The 14632-nt window shown below is 44.6% G+C and overlaps 1 protein-coding gene across 2 annotated transcripts in view; it reads right to left on the bottom strand.

Annotated features, from left to right (window-relative positions):
* The window catches only part of CADPS (calcium dependent secretion activator), a 210316-nt gene that overhangs the window by 10921 nt on the left and 184763 nt on the right, over positions 1-14632 (bottom strand). For both annotated transcript variants that reach the window (XM_034066465.1, XM_034066466.1), the window contains 2 exons: positions 13638-13670; positions 10463-10570 (listed from right to left, as the gene is read on the bottom strand). In XM_034066465.1, coding sequence (XP_033922356.1) covers positions 10463-10570; positions 13638-13670 — 141 coding nt within the window. The remainder of the gene's footprint in view (positions 1-10462; positions 10571-13637; positions 13671-14632) is intronic.

Below are 14632 nucleotides of genomic sequence, written 5' to 3'. Positions count from 1 at the left end.
TGTTTCAAAACTTGGGATGTTCACAGACAATTGGATACCCACCAATATTGTATATATCAGGTGCTCTCTTGCTATTGCCAAAGCCTAGAAAATAACAGGACATTATCCGCAAAGGGTAAATAAATAGTTATCGTCCTGCTACACTGCCACACACCAGATAATAAGTGTCTAGTCATTAGGTAGCTTTTCTATTGCACATAATTCTTTAAGTGTGTCTACTCTCGTTAGGTATGCAAAAGTTGACATCAAAAGGAGGGTTTTCAGTGTAGCTTTAACAGAGCACACAACAGCAATGCACCCAGAAGGTTATGGGCAGCCCTTGGTTTGCTATTAGAAAGGTAATTCCCATCCAAATTCACACATTTTGGAAAGTATCTTTTCCCTCAAAAAAGAAAAGCTAAGTTTTGCTAACAGACCACACTGTGCTCATTTAACTTCTTTGCAGGGTCTTTGGCTTGGCATGCTCAGAAACACATTGGAAGTGTTTGGGATACATGAACTCTGCCAAACTCCAGACTCTACGCTTGCAACTCGCCTGTAAGAGCAAATCCTGCATCAGCCGTGCTGGCAAAGGGCAACATGACCCTCATTTTCTGAATTAAACCTCTCTATTAAACACTACATTAAATTTTAGAGCTCAAGTAAAGCACTAACAATTTAATAAAAATCCCCCAACACCTCAGGTTCCTTTTCTTTTTTTTTTTTTTTTAATAAAATTAATCACTTTATGCTATCAAAGCCTCATGAATCTGTCTGGAGTCTCCCAGGTCACACTCACACTGAGCTATTACTGAAATAAATAACTGCACGGATTTTTTTTCCCTGGAATTCTTTTGTATCCCTATAACGCAATCACTGCAAGTACACACAGTGTGTTCGTCAACATTCAGCCCAGGGCTGTGATTTCTGGATGCCATTTACTCTATTTCATATTCCTTATCTATGAAATTTCATTCACATTGACAACGTAGCTGTACAAGCAACTTACAAAGTCACAGGGGCTCGATATTAAAATACTTTGTATTATTATTTAATAAAGTCAGGTCCCAGCATTGCTAATTGGGTCAAGCTGCTAGCCAGAGCGCCTCATCATCTGTCTAGGATGCAAATGGCATCACCGAATTACATTATCTTTCTTTTTCCAACCCTCTCCTTTCCCTTCCCCAAAATTAAAGCACAAAATAACTTTGAATTGCCCAAGATCTCTGCCTTTAAACAGGGAATTCAGAATGAGAGCCGAAACGCAGGCACACTGAAGTGCCACACGCTCTTTGCAGTACATATGGTACCTGTGATCACCCACTGTTTGGGGATCTCGGCAACAAGGGGTGCTCAGGCTGGTGCTTCACCCTTAATTGGCTTGAAGCTGGACCTGATGGGGTCAGTGCCACAGGTGTTGATGGGAGGCAGGCACAGGACTCCTTGAGGGTTCGTTTTCCATTTGCTGGTGGGATTGCACAAATTCCCTGCCTGCCAAAGGGGCACCACTCATCCCTCACCTTCCTTGCTGTAAATTTTCCCTCTCCCCTTTGCTGTAGATAGAGCTCAGCAAAGTGCACAGCGCTTCCTGGGAGCTGTCAAACAGCCCCCCCAAAACCTGCTGCTTCACAAGATCTTGCAAATTTCTCTCCACTGTAAACCCAAAACACTTTTACTCCTTTCCAGGGAGGAAAAGGAGGATCAACATCATATATCAATGGGGCCAAGGTCCCCAGCAAACAAACATGCCCAAGATGACCATCTCTAACGCTGCCGGCTTTCAGTGCTGCACAAAATCACTTACACCTATAAGGCTCTGTGAAGCTGCAACTCATATCCCTGGCAGAAGTGGTGGGCCACAGGCAGGACATGCTGATGACTCCCTGAGCTTCCTCCCCTCACTAAAAGAGATACCTCAGTGTTGGCTCACCTCCTCCTATAGCCAGGGGTGCCCTGGTCTCAGCATGCTGGGGTTTGCTGTGAGCAAACACCTACACCAGTCCACTGACCATCTCTGAATAGAGCCCACCTGCATGCTTTGAGCAGGGCAACAGGCTGGTCAGGGCAGCAGAGAAAACTCCAAGAAGACCTGCGCAGAAACAACTATTTACCTACAGCAGTGTGCAGGGGGTATGTGGTAGCCAACGCTCACAGCAATCTGTGAAAGAAGCCTGCTGACACTAGACCTGGCAGCACCTTTAACTTCTCTCATTCACAACATCCTCAAACCAGGGATATCTCATGCTTAAACCTGCAGGCTTGCAGGCTGGGTGTCTCAAGTGATGCCTCCTTTCCTCTCTGATGTAGGACAGCCCCAGTCCTCAGGCACTGCATTATAAATCTGCACAAAATGCTGCCTTTCAGGTGATAGGTCCTGAGCTGGCAGACCCTGCCTTCAGAGGCATACCATGTACCTGCTCATGGAGGACTGAGCTCTCATGGGGCCTTGGGAACAGCATCAAGTTAGCTCTCTCCCACAAAGATACAGCTCGGCAAAGCACACAGCACTTCCTTAGAACCCAAATACCCCTCCCCAAACCCATTGCTTTGCAGGATTTTGAAGACCTCAGTTTTCCTAAATAAAAGAGCTTCTGCATAAAAAACTGTACAGGCACGCACACACACACACACACACACACACAACCACTGCTGTATGGATGCTTATTCTCAAATACTTTTTTTTAACATATAAAATATTCTCTGCTTATTTCCACTTTTCAGAAAAGAAATGAAGTTGACATGTTAAAATCTGAGTTTCTATATAAAGCAGCTTAGTAAAACACAATATCCACACAATGTGCTGCTATTTTTCTGTCCCGGTTCCAGGACCCTGTTAGTGCAAAGCAGTGACAGTATAACTGGATGCAGAGTTGCTCAATAAGATGCAATACAGTAATGCATGCTACGGAATACTTTAATTATACTTGTTATCAGATTGAACTGAAAGCTGTCATGAAGCGGGACTTGATAAACTTTAGCTGCTCCTTTATAGCCTCCAGATTCCAAGACAGTAGCTACAGGCTGCCCAGGGATCTTGGTCCTGAGTGCAGGAGGGAGAAGCTTCCCTGGGATTATTCCTGGGGTTACACACTGGAGACAATACACTCCCTGCCTGTGTCCTGCTAAGCATATTTGAATGCTGATATCATACATCCAGGGCGAGGCTTAAAGGAGCACCGGGAAAGGCAAGAGCTGCAGATCAAGAGGAATGAAGTGACCTGGGACAGCTAATCTCACACGCACCACTGGCTGGCGCAGGCAGTAGCAGTGATTGTGTGGGGCTGGGTTGCAGGGGGAGGAAAGGAAAAGAGGGATTGAAGGCACTGCTGGAAATCAGACAATTGGTTATTGTCTGTGCAGGAGCCGTTGGCTCACCCCTCTGCCACCCTGAGTTTCTTTGGGCAAAGGCCCTTTGCACAGCCCCGAGGGAGGGAGCAAAGCTGCCAGCAGTGGGGGCTTGGCCCATCTGCGTGCACCTGGACATCCCAGCCCTTCCCACGCTCCTCGCACCCCACACCCACGTGGGAAGGAGTTTATTGGGAACACCAGCACCTTCAGGCTCTCCTTCCTAACAACCCAAAAGCCCAGAGCTCCTATTAGGTGAAGGCACCTTCAGCTCAAAGCATCCTATTAACTTGTACACAACGATAAATGTGCACAGACAGCTCCTGGCCAGGCAGCAGGGAGGCTGCTTGGAAAAAGGCTCACTCTGGATCAAGGATCATTGCTACATAGCATGATGGCACCTCTTCCTCCAAACCTACCTTGGGTACTCACATCTACCAAGACATAAATAATCTTTCACTCAGCACTGGCCCTAAAACATAAATCTCTGATGCTCAAAAGCACTGTGTGGATGATGCTAGCAAGCCTGTGCTGACCTTAACGTAACAGAGCAATCAGTCTGCCTTCTTAGAATGATTAATGGAAAATCTCCTCTGGAAAAGGAATCAAATTAACTGTCTTCAACCAAATGTCTACTGGAACACGAAAAGCTGTTCCGATAAAGACATTTAGGAGGGGAAAAAAAAACCCTCATGAGGATGTAAATTCCAGCGACAGATCTAGGGCTTATTTTATTAAGACTCTACCTAAAATAAATTAAATGGAGCCTACTTAAATGAGCACTTGAGGAAAGAAGCCTTGCTATAGGGAAGGCAGGAGGCCATGCCCGAGTGCATGCTTGCTGCCATGTGAAGCTCACATATGGGAGTATAAAAGAATGAAGGCTGGCTCCGAGGAGCAGTGTCAGTGCTAGCAACTCTCCCTGCTCTCATGAACCTCTGAGAGGGTACATGAGAAGGAAAAGAGGCTGCAGAAGGATGGGGCACGTTGTGTCCCCTCAGGACAAAGAGAATTTATCCTTTCCTAGAAGGTATACAAATATTTGCCATCACAATGGCATTGTTTTCTCCAGCAAAGGTCCCTGCAGTGGGGCTGACTCCAGGTCTGAGTCTTGCTGAGCCAGCCGAGGGCTGCAGCAGCATCTGCAGCAGCTCCAGCTCCCCTAAAGGTGCACAGGGAGGAAAAAGCAAGCTGCACTTCCTGGAGATCAATCTGCCTCATTGCCTTCAATTTACAACTCACAGGGGAAGGCGGGTGGGGGGGGGAAGGCAAAAAACAAGGCAGAAGAAATAGCTCAGTGGAGGCCATCTCAGGATGGGAGTGGGAGAGAGTTAGTGCCCTAATGAGCAGTCTAGCTGCGTAGGAGGGAAACAGGTTGTTGTCTGTCTAAGAGAAAGCAGTGAGTGTGGCTGCAAGCAGCTATGAGATGGGAGCCCGGCACGCAGTCTGATATCCGCTCTTCCCCTGATCCTGCAACCCGTCCTTGTGAGTAATTCTAACTCACAGTGAGTAGCTCCACTGACTCACGACCAGGCTTTTGCGTTTGAGGAGGGGAAGGAGAAGGGAGGGTGAGAAGGGCTTTCTTTTGGCATTTGATTGTGCCGTGCAAGGCTTACACTCCAGTAAGAAATGCCGTGATCCTGCAAGAATGCCTTGGAGGAGCTGCCAAAATTCAAGTGGGTAACCCCATGGAAGGGAAAAGCTTTGATTTTAAGGATAAGCTAATGCCTAAGTGTCTGCAGAGGACTTGCTGAATTAGCTGATCTAGCTGTCAAGTCTGTGTTCTGTAATTTTTCTCTATACTCAGGTGTGGTATCAGGCTCCAAATCAGCCTGAAATATATGCTGAGCAGCCCGTGGATCCTCCAGTAACTAGTGAGAAGTGCTCAGTCAGGTTCCTAAGGAACCTTGTGTAAGGATTTTGTATCCTTGTATAAGGATTTTGCTGAAGCCTGAGACTCACACAGTGCCCTTCATCCTTATTACTCGGTATCTCTGATATTCAGAAGTCCGTTACCAGCAAGAGCAGCTGCCTTTAGAAATACAAGGACAGTCCTGGCTGTTTCCTGGCATCCCTGCTGGGCTCCTGACTGGGGAAAGGAAATGAAAATCCACTAGTTGTACCATCAGCCTTGGGATATGGCTGAGGCTTCCTAACATCCCACCGAGCTGAGCTGGAGGGACAGGACCTGGCGCTATGGCCTCAGCCAAGGGCTTGTGCCCTTCTGAGGGTGATGGGAAGGAGATGCTGGATCCTTTGCAGTTGATCCATGGCTTCTCCTTTACTGCTGGGAGAGGGCCTGGACTGACAGTCCCTCTGCACTGACAGCACAGTGCAGAGCAAAGCCCCAGACTCCCCTGTTGCCCTCCCTGCTATCAAGACAAAAAATCCTCCTCCATCTGCAGATAGGAACAGAGGAGAGAAAATACTGTTTCGGGAGAAAATACTCCGTCTGGTATCCCGGCTGTGACACAGACCTTGGAGGAAGCCAAACATACAGAGTGACAGTGAAGTGGTAAAACTGCCTTCTGCAAAGAGCACCGTGGCTCCTGCCACCCCACGGGCTGTATCACTGCGTGATTAAGTTCTTACCAGACTTTTTGGTAAAGGCAACCTTCCTGATCTGATAACTGCCAAGGACAAGCCAAATACGCAGGGTCAATCTATGCACATTTAATCCCCAGAAGGCAGATTAAGTGTATAATTGACCCATATAATCCATGTATCATCTCCAGTGAAATGTTTTCTATGTCCGGTTTAGGCAGACATGAGGCCCATAAGAAAGCGATCAGAGGCACAGTATTACCATTGCGGTGGATTTCATCAAAGTTCGAGATGGCTTTTTAATCACTGATCTCAGAGACTGCCAGATTTAAGCAGATGAACTCGCACTAAGCACATCTGGTTTAAATCCTTATCTTCTACTCAGGCTGGTGTCTTCAAGAAGTACAAGGAGGAAAAAGCTAAATTGATTTTTTTAGGTCTTTGCAATCTTCGGAGCCTCTCGGGGTGTTTTGATCTCTCATATCAAAAGCATGTTTTTGTTGGTTTTCTTTTTTTTTTTTCCAGTAAGATATTGAATTAATCATCAGAGAGAAAAATGCCATCTGCGCTATTTAAGGGACTGCATCAGGATGCTGGAATTCACAGGATTTCGGGGAGCTCACATGATGCTCAGTAGCCTTTTGTGTACGTGCTACTCGCCTGCGGCTGGGGAGGAAACATTATCGCTATGTTTTACATTAGTGTTTACCAATTTATGAGGAAGAAAGGTTGGCACTCGCAATAGCTACTAGTCAATCATAAGCTTTCTGGATCACATATGTTCTGATGGGTTGAAGCCTATACTGTGAGCATTTAAGGGCGTGTTAAAGATATACACACATACACACATGTATAAATAACATCCACCAAAGCGGACAACTCTTACAAGTGAAACTCCCACTGCCTTCAGACAAATCCTATAGATATATAAACTCCAATCCTGTGAAATTCTGAGCGTCCCGAGCCAAAGGGGACAAATCCTGAATTTTGCAGGATTTGTCTGAAGACTCAAGATCACACTGGAGATACTTTCCCATGTTTAAGATACACACACTTGCCTCTGCCACACTGTTCCTATAAACAGTCACATTCTGCATGTCAACTCTGCCCCCTTTCCAGGGAAAAAGTGATGAAATCATACTTTCTATAGGCACTACACACAGTTTGTGATCCTTCTGCATTGTGTGTTAAGTATCACAGCAGTTTAAATCCCAAAGCACTCAGCCATGCACAGAAACACATGGAGGGGATGCTATGATGCTATTCTGAAACTCTTCTGTTACCACTGCTCTCTACCAATGGGCCTTATTACAGTGTTTTAGCTTTAAATGTTATCAAATTAGTGAGCCAGGCCAAGTAAATAAGTCATGTTACTCTGCAGTAAACAGCACTGCCAAAAAGCTAGTTAGGTTTTGATTACCAGCAGAACTCCACGATCAATCTGTTCCTTCTATGATCCCAAGAATACAGATTTTCAAAATGAAGATGACTCTATTTAGGGGAGGAGGGGGGTTGGACTTGACTAATTTGCAGAATTAAGAGGATTAACACACAGACCACAGAGAAATATTACAATAGTCATCTGAAAACAAAGAGCATAGCCCCATTCTGCAGGTTTGGGCAGGGCGCATGATGCAGGGCAAGAGAGGTGGTTTCTGAGCTAAGAAATCATGGCAAATGCCAAAATAAAGACATAGTAACCCAGCTTCTGTTGGGAGATGGCCTAACACATTCTGCAGCCCCTGCTCCCGGGAGGAAACAAAGGGGAAATAGATGGAAATGGACTCAGAAAAATGGGAGGATTAGGAATATCCTGGGAGCTGCAAACCCCACTGAGTGTGTGACAGGCAACCTTGCACTGTGCACCTTTGCTCTTGCAATACTCATGACTGCACAGAAAGGGGATTTCACCCTATATTGTGTTTCTCACATGATACCATTGAGAGCAGAGGAACTGCCTGCAGGCAGACTTAAGCTGTTTACCTGTCCACCACTGCACATATTACCATACAACATCCTAAAAGTAAACTAAGCTTTTGCTGGGGTAAGCCAGCATCACTGCACTAAGCCAGCAGAGGAGTCAGCCTCAAAAGTGTTAATAATCTCATTGGCTGGAGAAACTCAACGGCTAAGAGGATTGCTCCTCTGCCACGCTGGTGGAAGCAAGAATGAAATGAGGTCCAAGCCTAACTTGGCATCATAAATACAAGTTTTTGATTATTCCTCTTCTCTTTCTTATTAAAAAGATAGTGAGCACCTAAAATGTCCTTTGAAAATACGACCACTGGTGCAGAGACCAAACAAGCTTAAAGACCCCATGGCTGTGCTGCTTTGCTGCATTAGGTGAGGGGAGCGAACGGCTGAGCTCTGGACACGGACCTTGTTTCTATCCTTACTGAGACATTGTGAACACACACTGATTATGAGTACATGGCGGGTCCAGGTGACCCCCATGTACCCATAACCCCCCCCCTGCTATTGACCTGCCAGCAGTACCTCAGCTGTTCTAAGATCTGACCTCAGGAGCAAGCAGCTCCATTAGCTGTAACCTTGCAAGGACAATACATGACCACTCAAAACGTAATTCCAGTTTTTGGATGGATTAGGCTCAGTGCATCTCCCTCCCTCCAGATGAAGCAGGGGCCCGGCAGCTCGCGAGCGCACACTCACATACATGACACACTTGTGAAGATGCCGGCAGCGTCGGGTCCCAACACCATCCTGCTGGTGTGGGGAATGGGAATGGGCACAGGAATGAGCACAGGAATGGGAACAACTCCCACATGCTGCAGCTCCTGCTTGTAGCTGGCATGGTTCAAAACAGGCAGAGCAATGTCAAAACTCTACCCTTGATTATCTTATTCTGCATGAATCAAAGACTTGAGGAAAGCAGGGAGGGAAAAAAAGGTTTTGCACTTTCCACCAAGGTAGATACTTTTTTTTTTTTTTTTTTACTTCCACATCAACTATTAATTTCTTTAAAATATAGCTTGGTAAAACTAAATACAAGCAAAACAAACCATAATTAACATTTGTGCTAATTACAGCCTTTTGAAAATTGCAAACAATGGCCCAAAGGGTCCAAGCACACCAACTGTGAATTGTAGGGAAAGGATGAGGGAAAAAAGGCAGTGTGGGCATTGAAAAGAACAGTCCAGATGAGCTCTGGAAATTTAGCTGCTCTTGGAATAAATTTGAACACAAGCGAGTGATGCACTCGCGGGCCTGCTGCAGATGGAAGCGACAGGCTTTTGTTTTATGTTTTGTTTTTTCTCCCCATGCCTGCTTGATGGGTGATTTGCGTCTGGTGCTCTGCGCTGCAAACTCTCCCCAGAGCTAGATGCCCGGAGGAGGCACTGCTGTGCTCTCCGTGCATGAATGAGGCATTCTCAGTGGAGATGGGTCATGCTAGTAGATGTACACAGCAAGATTATTTGACTCTAATTCATGCCACTTGATATAATGTGATAAAACATTTGACATGAGAGATAAGTTCCATTTTAATCCAGTAAGGTGCAGGGGAAAGAAAGAGTGGGAATTGTAAAGGAGGAAAAGGTTTCTAAGGGATAGGTAATGAGCAGAAAAGAGAGGTATTGAGTGAAAGAGGAGATTGGTTTGGGGAAAAAAAGCAGCTTTCCCTGCACACTGAGGAAGCAAAAGAGCAAGTAAAGAAAGCGAGGAAGGTTGTTACAGTTCCAGTGCTGGAAGGCTGAGAAATGGCACTGCTGAGATATGAGAAGAAGGAAAGTAGGGACAGGAGCTGCTTTGAACAGAAATCAATATATAGACAAATACCCTAAAGAGGACTGAAACACTAATGCTACAGGCTGGCCGTCAACAGAAAACCTTCGCTATAGAGCAGCTGCGAGGACAGAAAGGCTATAACGCAACAAGAGCAACAGAAACAGAGATACCAGTTAACATGCATCCAAATCCAAAACAAATGGGCAACACAGGTCACTGTTCCCTAATAGTCCAATGAATTTATCTTGTGCAACAGAAAAATAGCTCTGAACAACTGGGTCAGTTCCTACAGTGCCATCTTCATCAAGGAGACCATGTCTCAACTTTACCTTTGGTGTCAGACACCACAACATGGTTCTCCCGAACTATGAAAGTCCATTCCTAATCAGCTTTGATTTGGTTAGCTTTTAAAATCAAAATTTAGTGTGCTTAATTTGCTGTCAATTTTGGAGTGCTTGTCAATGAAACACACTGCAAAATGTGCAGAAGAGATGGCCCTTAGCAAGTGCATCTGCCAAAAACCCAGCTCAAATTTTAACAGTGAGAACAATGACTAAGATGTTCTGCTACAGAGAGATTTTCCACAAGCTTAAATATAGTAAAGGACTCTCTTAGAAGAAGCTGTTCCCTTAAAATCCACACACAGACAGACCAAGACACAGTAGACTAGAGATTTAAAGCAGGCAGAGAGCAGATACATGCCTTAGTCAGAAAGAAAGGAAAGATTTGTTTATTTTTTAAAGCTATAACCAATTAATATTCTCAAAATGTGACTTATCCTCCTGTCTTATTTTGTCACATTTTGGGTCTCTCCTGCTTGGTGTCCAAGGAGGAGAAGGCATTTACTTACATCAAATAACCTTTCTATATACATCTCCTCATTGACCTTATCACGCAGGACATCCTGAGAGTGGCGGACAAATGTCACATAGGCATCAGCAACATCCATCCCCGGCTTCTGCATGGAGAAGAAGAGAGAAAGAGAGAGAAACATGAGAAGTGGTGCAGGGGCCGCTCCTCCGTGTAGCCTTGTTGCTGCTTTTCCTTCTCCTCCATCTCCTGCTGTCCTCATGCAGTCCACCCTTTCCTTACCTGACGGGCACTGAGTCCTGCTGCTTTGTGCCCCATGCCCAGCAAAATATTGCGTGCAGCACAAGATCCTGCAGGAACACTTGCTCTTTCTCTTCTCTTTGCCTACAGCAAAGGTGATCAAAGAAGCTCTTCCTCTGGATACTAGAAGTAGCTCTTCCTCTACATACTGATGCTGGGAAGTTGTCTTCCTACCTTTGGTGCTGTTGACCTAATGAGTGAACCAGCAAGCCAGGCTGAGGATTTCTTGTTTTCTTGGGTCATCTTCTCTATGCAAGCCCTCTGGTTTCTGAAGGTAGAAAGCTAACAACCACTGCTGGGCTCTCGGTTCTTCTTCTATGGTGTGAGGGTGCATGCAGTAAGCAGCTGGCATTGCAGAAGGCATTCCCAAATCACCTTCCTTTTTCTGTTTAGACCTCTGACTTTAGCTCAGATTTAGTGCTGCTCTTAAGAATAAACTGGGTAAATGGTAAGTAAGGGAATGTATGTCTACATGAATGCTTAAGCTGCTGCTAAACTGCAGGGAGCCTGCCTATGCTGCCACATCCCTACAGCTCTCTGCAGAATTTAACTGATTTTAAACAATAACCTACAAGTGTGCAAGATTTGGAGGATTACAGCACTTTTTTAAAGAAAATGGGAACTGAAACAGGTGGATGGGAAAACACAAGAAAAATAAATCCTGTTTGAGTTCACATTGCTTGATATACTGGAATCAAACTTACCTCAAAGGAAACCCATTAAAACACTGTAATACAAGTCATTACAAGAGCTGCCACAAAACCTTAAATTTCCACAGCACATTGTAAGTTTGTTAATAACTAGTGTCATTAGTTTCCATTACTGTGATTTACCTCAGATCACAGAGTATCATTTCTCTGCAAGATACAATTGTCAGCCGTTGTAAATTGAAGTTAGTTAACACATCTGTGTAATTTCCAGGGTGAAAATGAGGACAGTTTGGAAAGCAGTAGGAAGGGAGTTTTTTAATACAAAGCAAACAATTATCAAGCAAAGGGCCAGTGCTTGGCCCTTGGGAAGCCAGTAGCATTTCTTAACACCTACTGCAACAATGACAAGGTATTAATTTGAAAAACAATGAGGACAACATGAATGTGGCAATAGTCAAGCGTTACACTTTCAAGCAATTTTCAGTATGCCGAGCGTGCCCATTTCGAGGTGGCATTAAATGGATTGATTGGTACCCACGCAATTGCAATGGCATCTATGGAATTAGATTTAACTGATGCTTTTCTGCTTGACACCAGCATTTTCCTTCTGTCCTCTAGTCAAACAGGTCTTTCTTTCTCCTGTCCCCAGCCCAGCAGTGGCTCATGGACCATGGGGTGGCCTCTGCAAAGGCCTGGGAGCTGTGTGGGGCTGGTGTTTGACTTCATTAGAACTGTTGAGGCTGTCAAAGAAGCCATTGAAATGTGACTTAGTTTCCCAGTCGAGTTGGGGAAACAACTGAAAAATAACCCAGATGAATGACTTCTGCTCTATTTTACACAAAGAACCAAAGCATCTGACTGGCCCCAAGGATGGGAGCAGACTCCACTCCTCCTGCTGTGGATTCTGGGAACCCTTGAGACTACTTCCCTGGAGATGCTTTACTTTCCAGGAATGCAGAGGCTTCAGAGAAGGCCACACTTTGCCCTAGAACTTACTTAAAACAACTGTTCTGTGCTCAAAATCCTGATGACCAAACACTTAAGGTGCACTTAAACAACTACAAATTGCAACTGAAGAATCTCCACATTTTCTAAGGCTGGATATGAATTCTGAGTCTCTCTTCCTAATGATCTCAATATCCTGTTTTTTATTACTTCAAAAGAACAGGACGCCAATCTCTGCACTGGGATATTTTAAACCAAGCAAGACCTCTTGCTGTTCAAGAGTTTGTCTTTTCCATACTAAGCTCAAGCAATAGTACTTTTTTAGGCAAAGTTTATCCTGGGCTAACAGGATGGAAACACCAAATGCAGATTATGTGGTCCAAGATATCAGGTAAATGTATCACCTTGTCATGTGAAAGCATGAAGAGCAATTGCACCTACATGCAACGTACAGATATACATTATACATACAGGTCATCAAACTCAACTGAGTTATTCTTCATTTACCCTGCCCAGTCTAACCGGATGCAGGAACTAGTGTGGTGTATTAAGACCTACTTCTTTTATTTCATTTCTAATTGCTCAGGATCTTTCTGCCTGTAAATGTTACAGTAACCCCTCACACCAGCCAGTATTCACATATTACGCTTCAACTGCATTTAAATGTAAATTTCTGGCAAGTTAAGTGGTCTGTCTAAGAACGTTAAGGGCTCTTTTCCTTAAGAATCAAGGTCTAATTAGAGGAGACGATGTACAGTTTTCCTCTACCAATTACAGGAAAATGGAAGAAATTATTTTCATTAACAATTTCCCAAACACATGTTGCTAGCTCATCACCATCTCCCCAAAGTCATAAAAAAGTCATTTTCCGAAAGAGTAAAATAAACTAACAATTAGAAGAACAAAAATAAAATAGATTAGCTAATGTGTTAGATGTGTGTTGGCTCAGTTCTAACATGTCTGGACCTTTTTGTTTGGAAATTATACTGTATTTGTACAAGTCCAAATGAAGAATTAGCAGAATGCACTGCTCCCATTTTTATTTTTTTAATTTCAAATGTGATTCAAGCCAATTGCAGAAATATGGTACCTTTTTGACACCATCTGCAAATTATTGCCTAAACAGCCTCATAGGTCTCCATGAGAGGGTAACTGCTCATTATTAACATCATGGAGATATGCTTTCCAGTTCAAATGTTAGAAGTGTGAAGGCCCATGGTTCAGTCTTGGCTGTTAATGCATAATGTGGGTTCCTACACATGCCATAAACCAAAGCATAATGCAAATTACTATGACAGAAGTTGTTTAAATTGTGCTTACGGGTACGTCCACGTATTTGGAAGCAGCCTTCACCTGTAAAAGGAACAAGAAGAGAGTTTACACCACCAATACATTTTCAGGTCTTTGCTTTTTCATTAAGCACCTGTAAGGCCTCCTGCAGTCAAGATTTGGGACAACAGAATGCTGAGTGGGGGAAAATGGATTATAAAAAACTATGTTTCTCATCTGAAAGAATAGGCAAGGGTGATATTTTTGTTGTTGTTTTTTTTTGAGAGGTAACTTTACTGCTGCTAAAGCTCTAATAGCAACAGATGATAGTGTGGGAGTTGTGCTTCTCCCTCTTCTACTTCAGCGAGCGGGGGAAGACGAGGTTCGTAAGTAGACATCGTTATTTTCTTCGGAGGCCTCATTCTCTGCCCTGAGCCACGTGTCTCCAAAGGCAGCGCGTGTCTCTCCATTGGGAATGGCATCCTGGAGCCCGTGAGTGTTCCCCTGGCAGCAGGGGCATGATGGCACAGTGAAGCTGGCATGCACCGAGGTGGCCATAAGAAAGCACACAAAGGACACTGATTTTGTCCCCTTGACCTTATAGTCTTGCCCATGGTGTGCTTCCCCCAGCCTTGTGGCCTGGGATGTTATTTACCTCTTTTTGTTGGCCTTGATGCTGGCAAGAGAGAAAAGCGCCCCAAAGCTTTGGTGCTTCCCAGACTCCGAGCAGCTACATCAGTTTCCTATGATTTTCCTACTTTTTAAAAGATGTTATTGAGGGAAGGTACCAGAGGGTGGACACTGTGGTGTTCTCATAGGGGCTGCAAGACCCCAAATTGACTCTGTCTCTGATTTGCCATATAGCAGGGTGAGCATCCCCTGGCATGGGAGGTGGGGTGGCCCCAACGTCAGGGCCAACTTTTCCCAACTGAGCAGTGCCCAGCTGGCCAGAGAGACCTTTTTTACCACTGCAGCATAAGGCATAGTATCTAGAAAGAGTACGGCTGGGATTTTCCACAACACTTCTGCTTTTAATTAGGGTAAGC

Source organism: Melopsittacus undulatus, chromosome 9 (assembly GCF_012275295.1).
Source record: "Melopsittacus undulatus isolate bMelUnd1 chromosome 9, bMelUnd1.mat.Z, whole genome shotgun sequence".
In the NCBI taxonomy this organism is placed as follows: Eukaryota; Metazoa; Chordata; class Aves; order Psittaciformes; family Psittaculidae; genus Melopsittacus; species Melopsittacus undulatus.
Note: the sequence above shows the minus strand (reverse complement) of the source record. Positions and strands in the feature narration are given on the sequence as shown.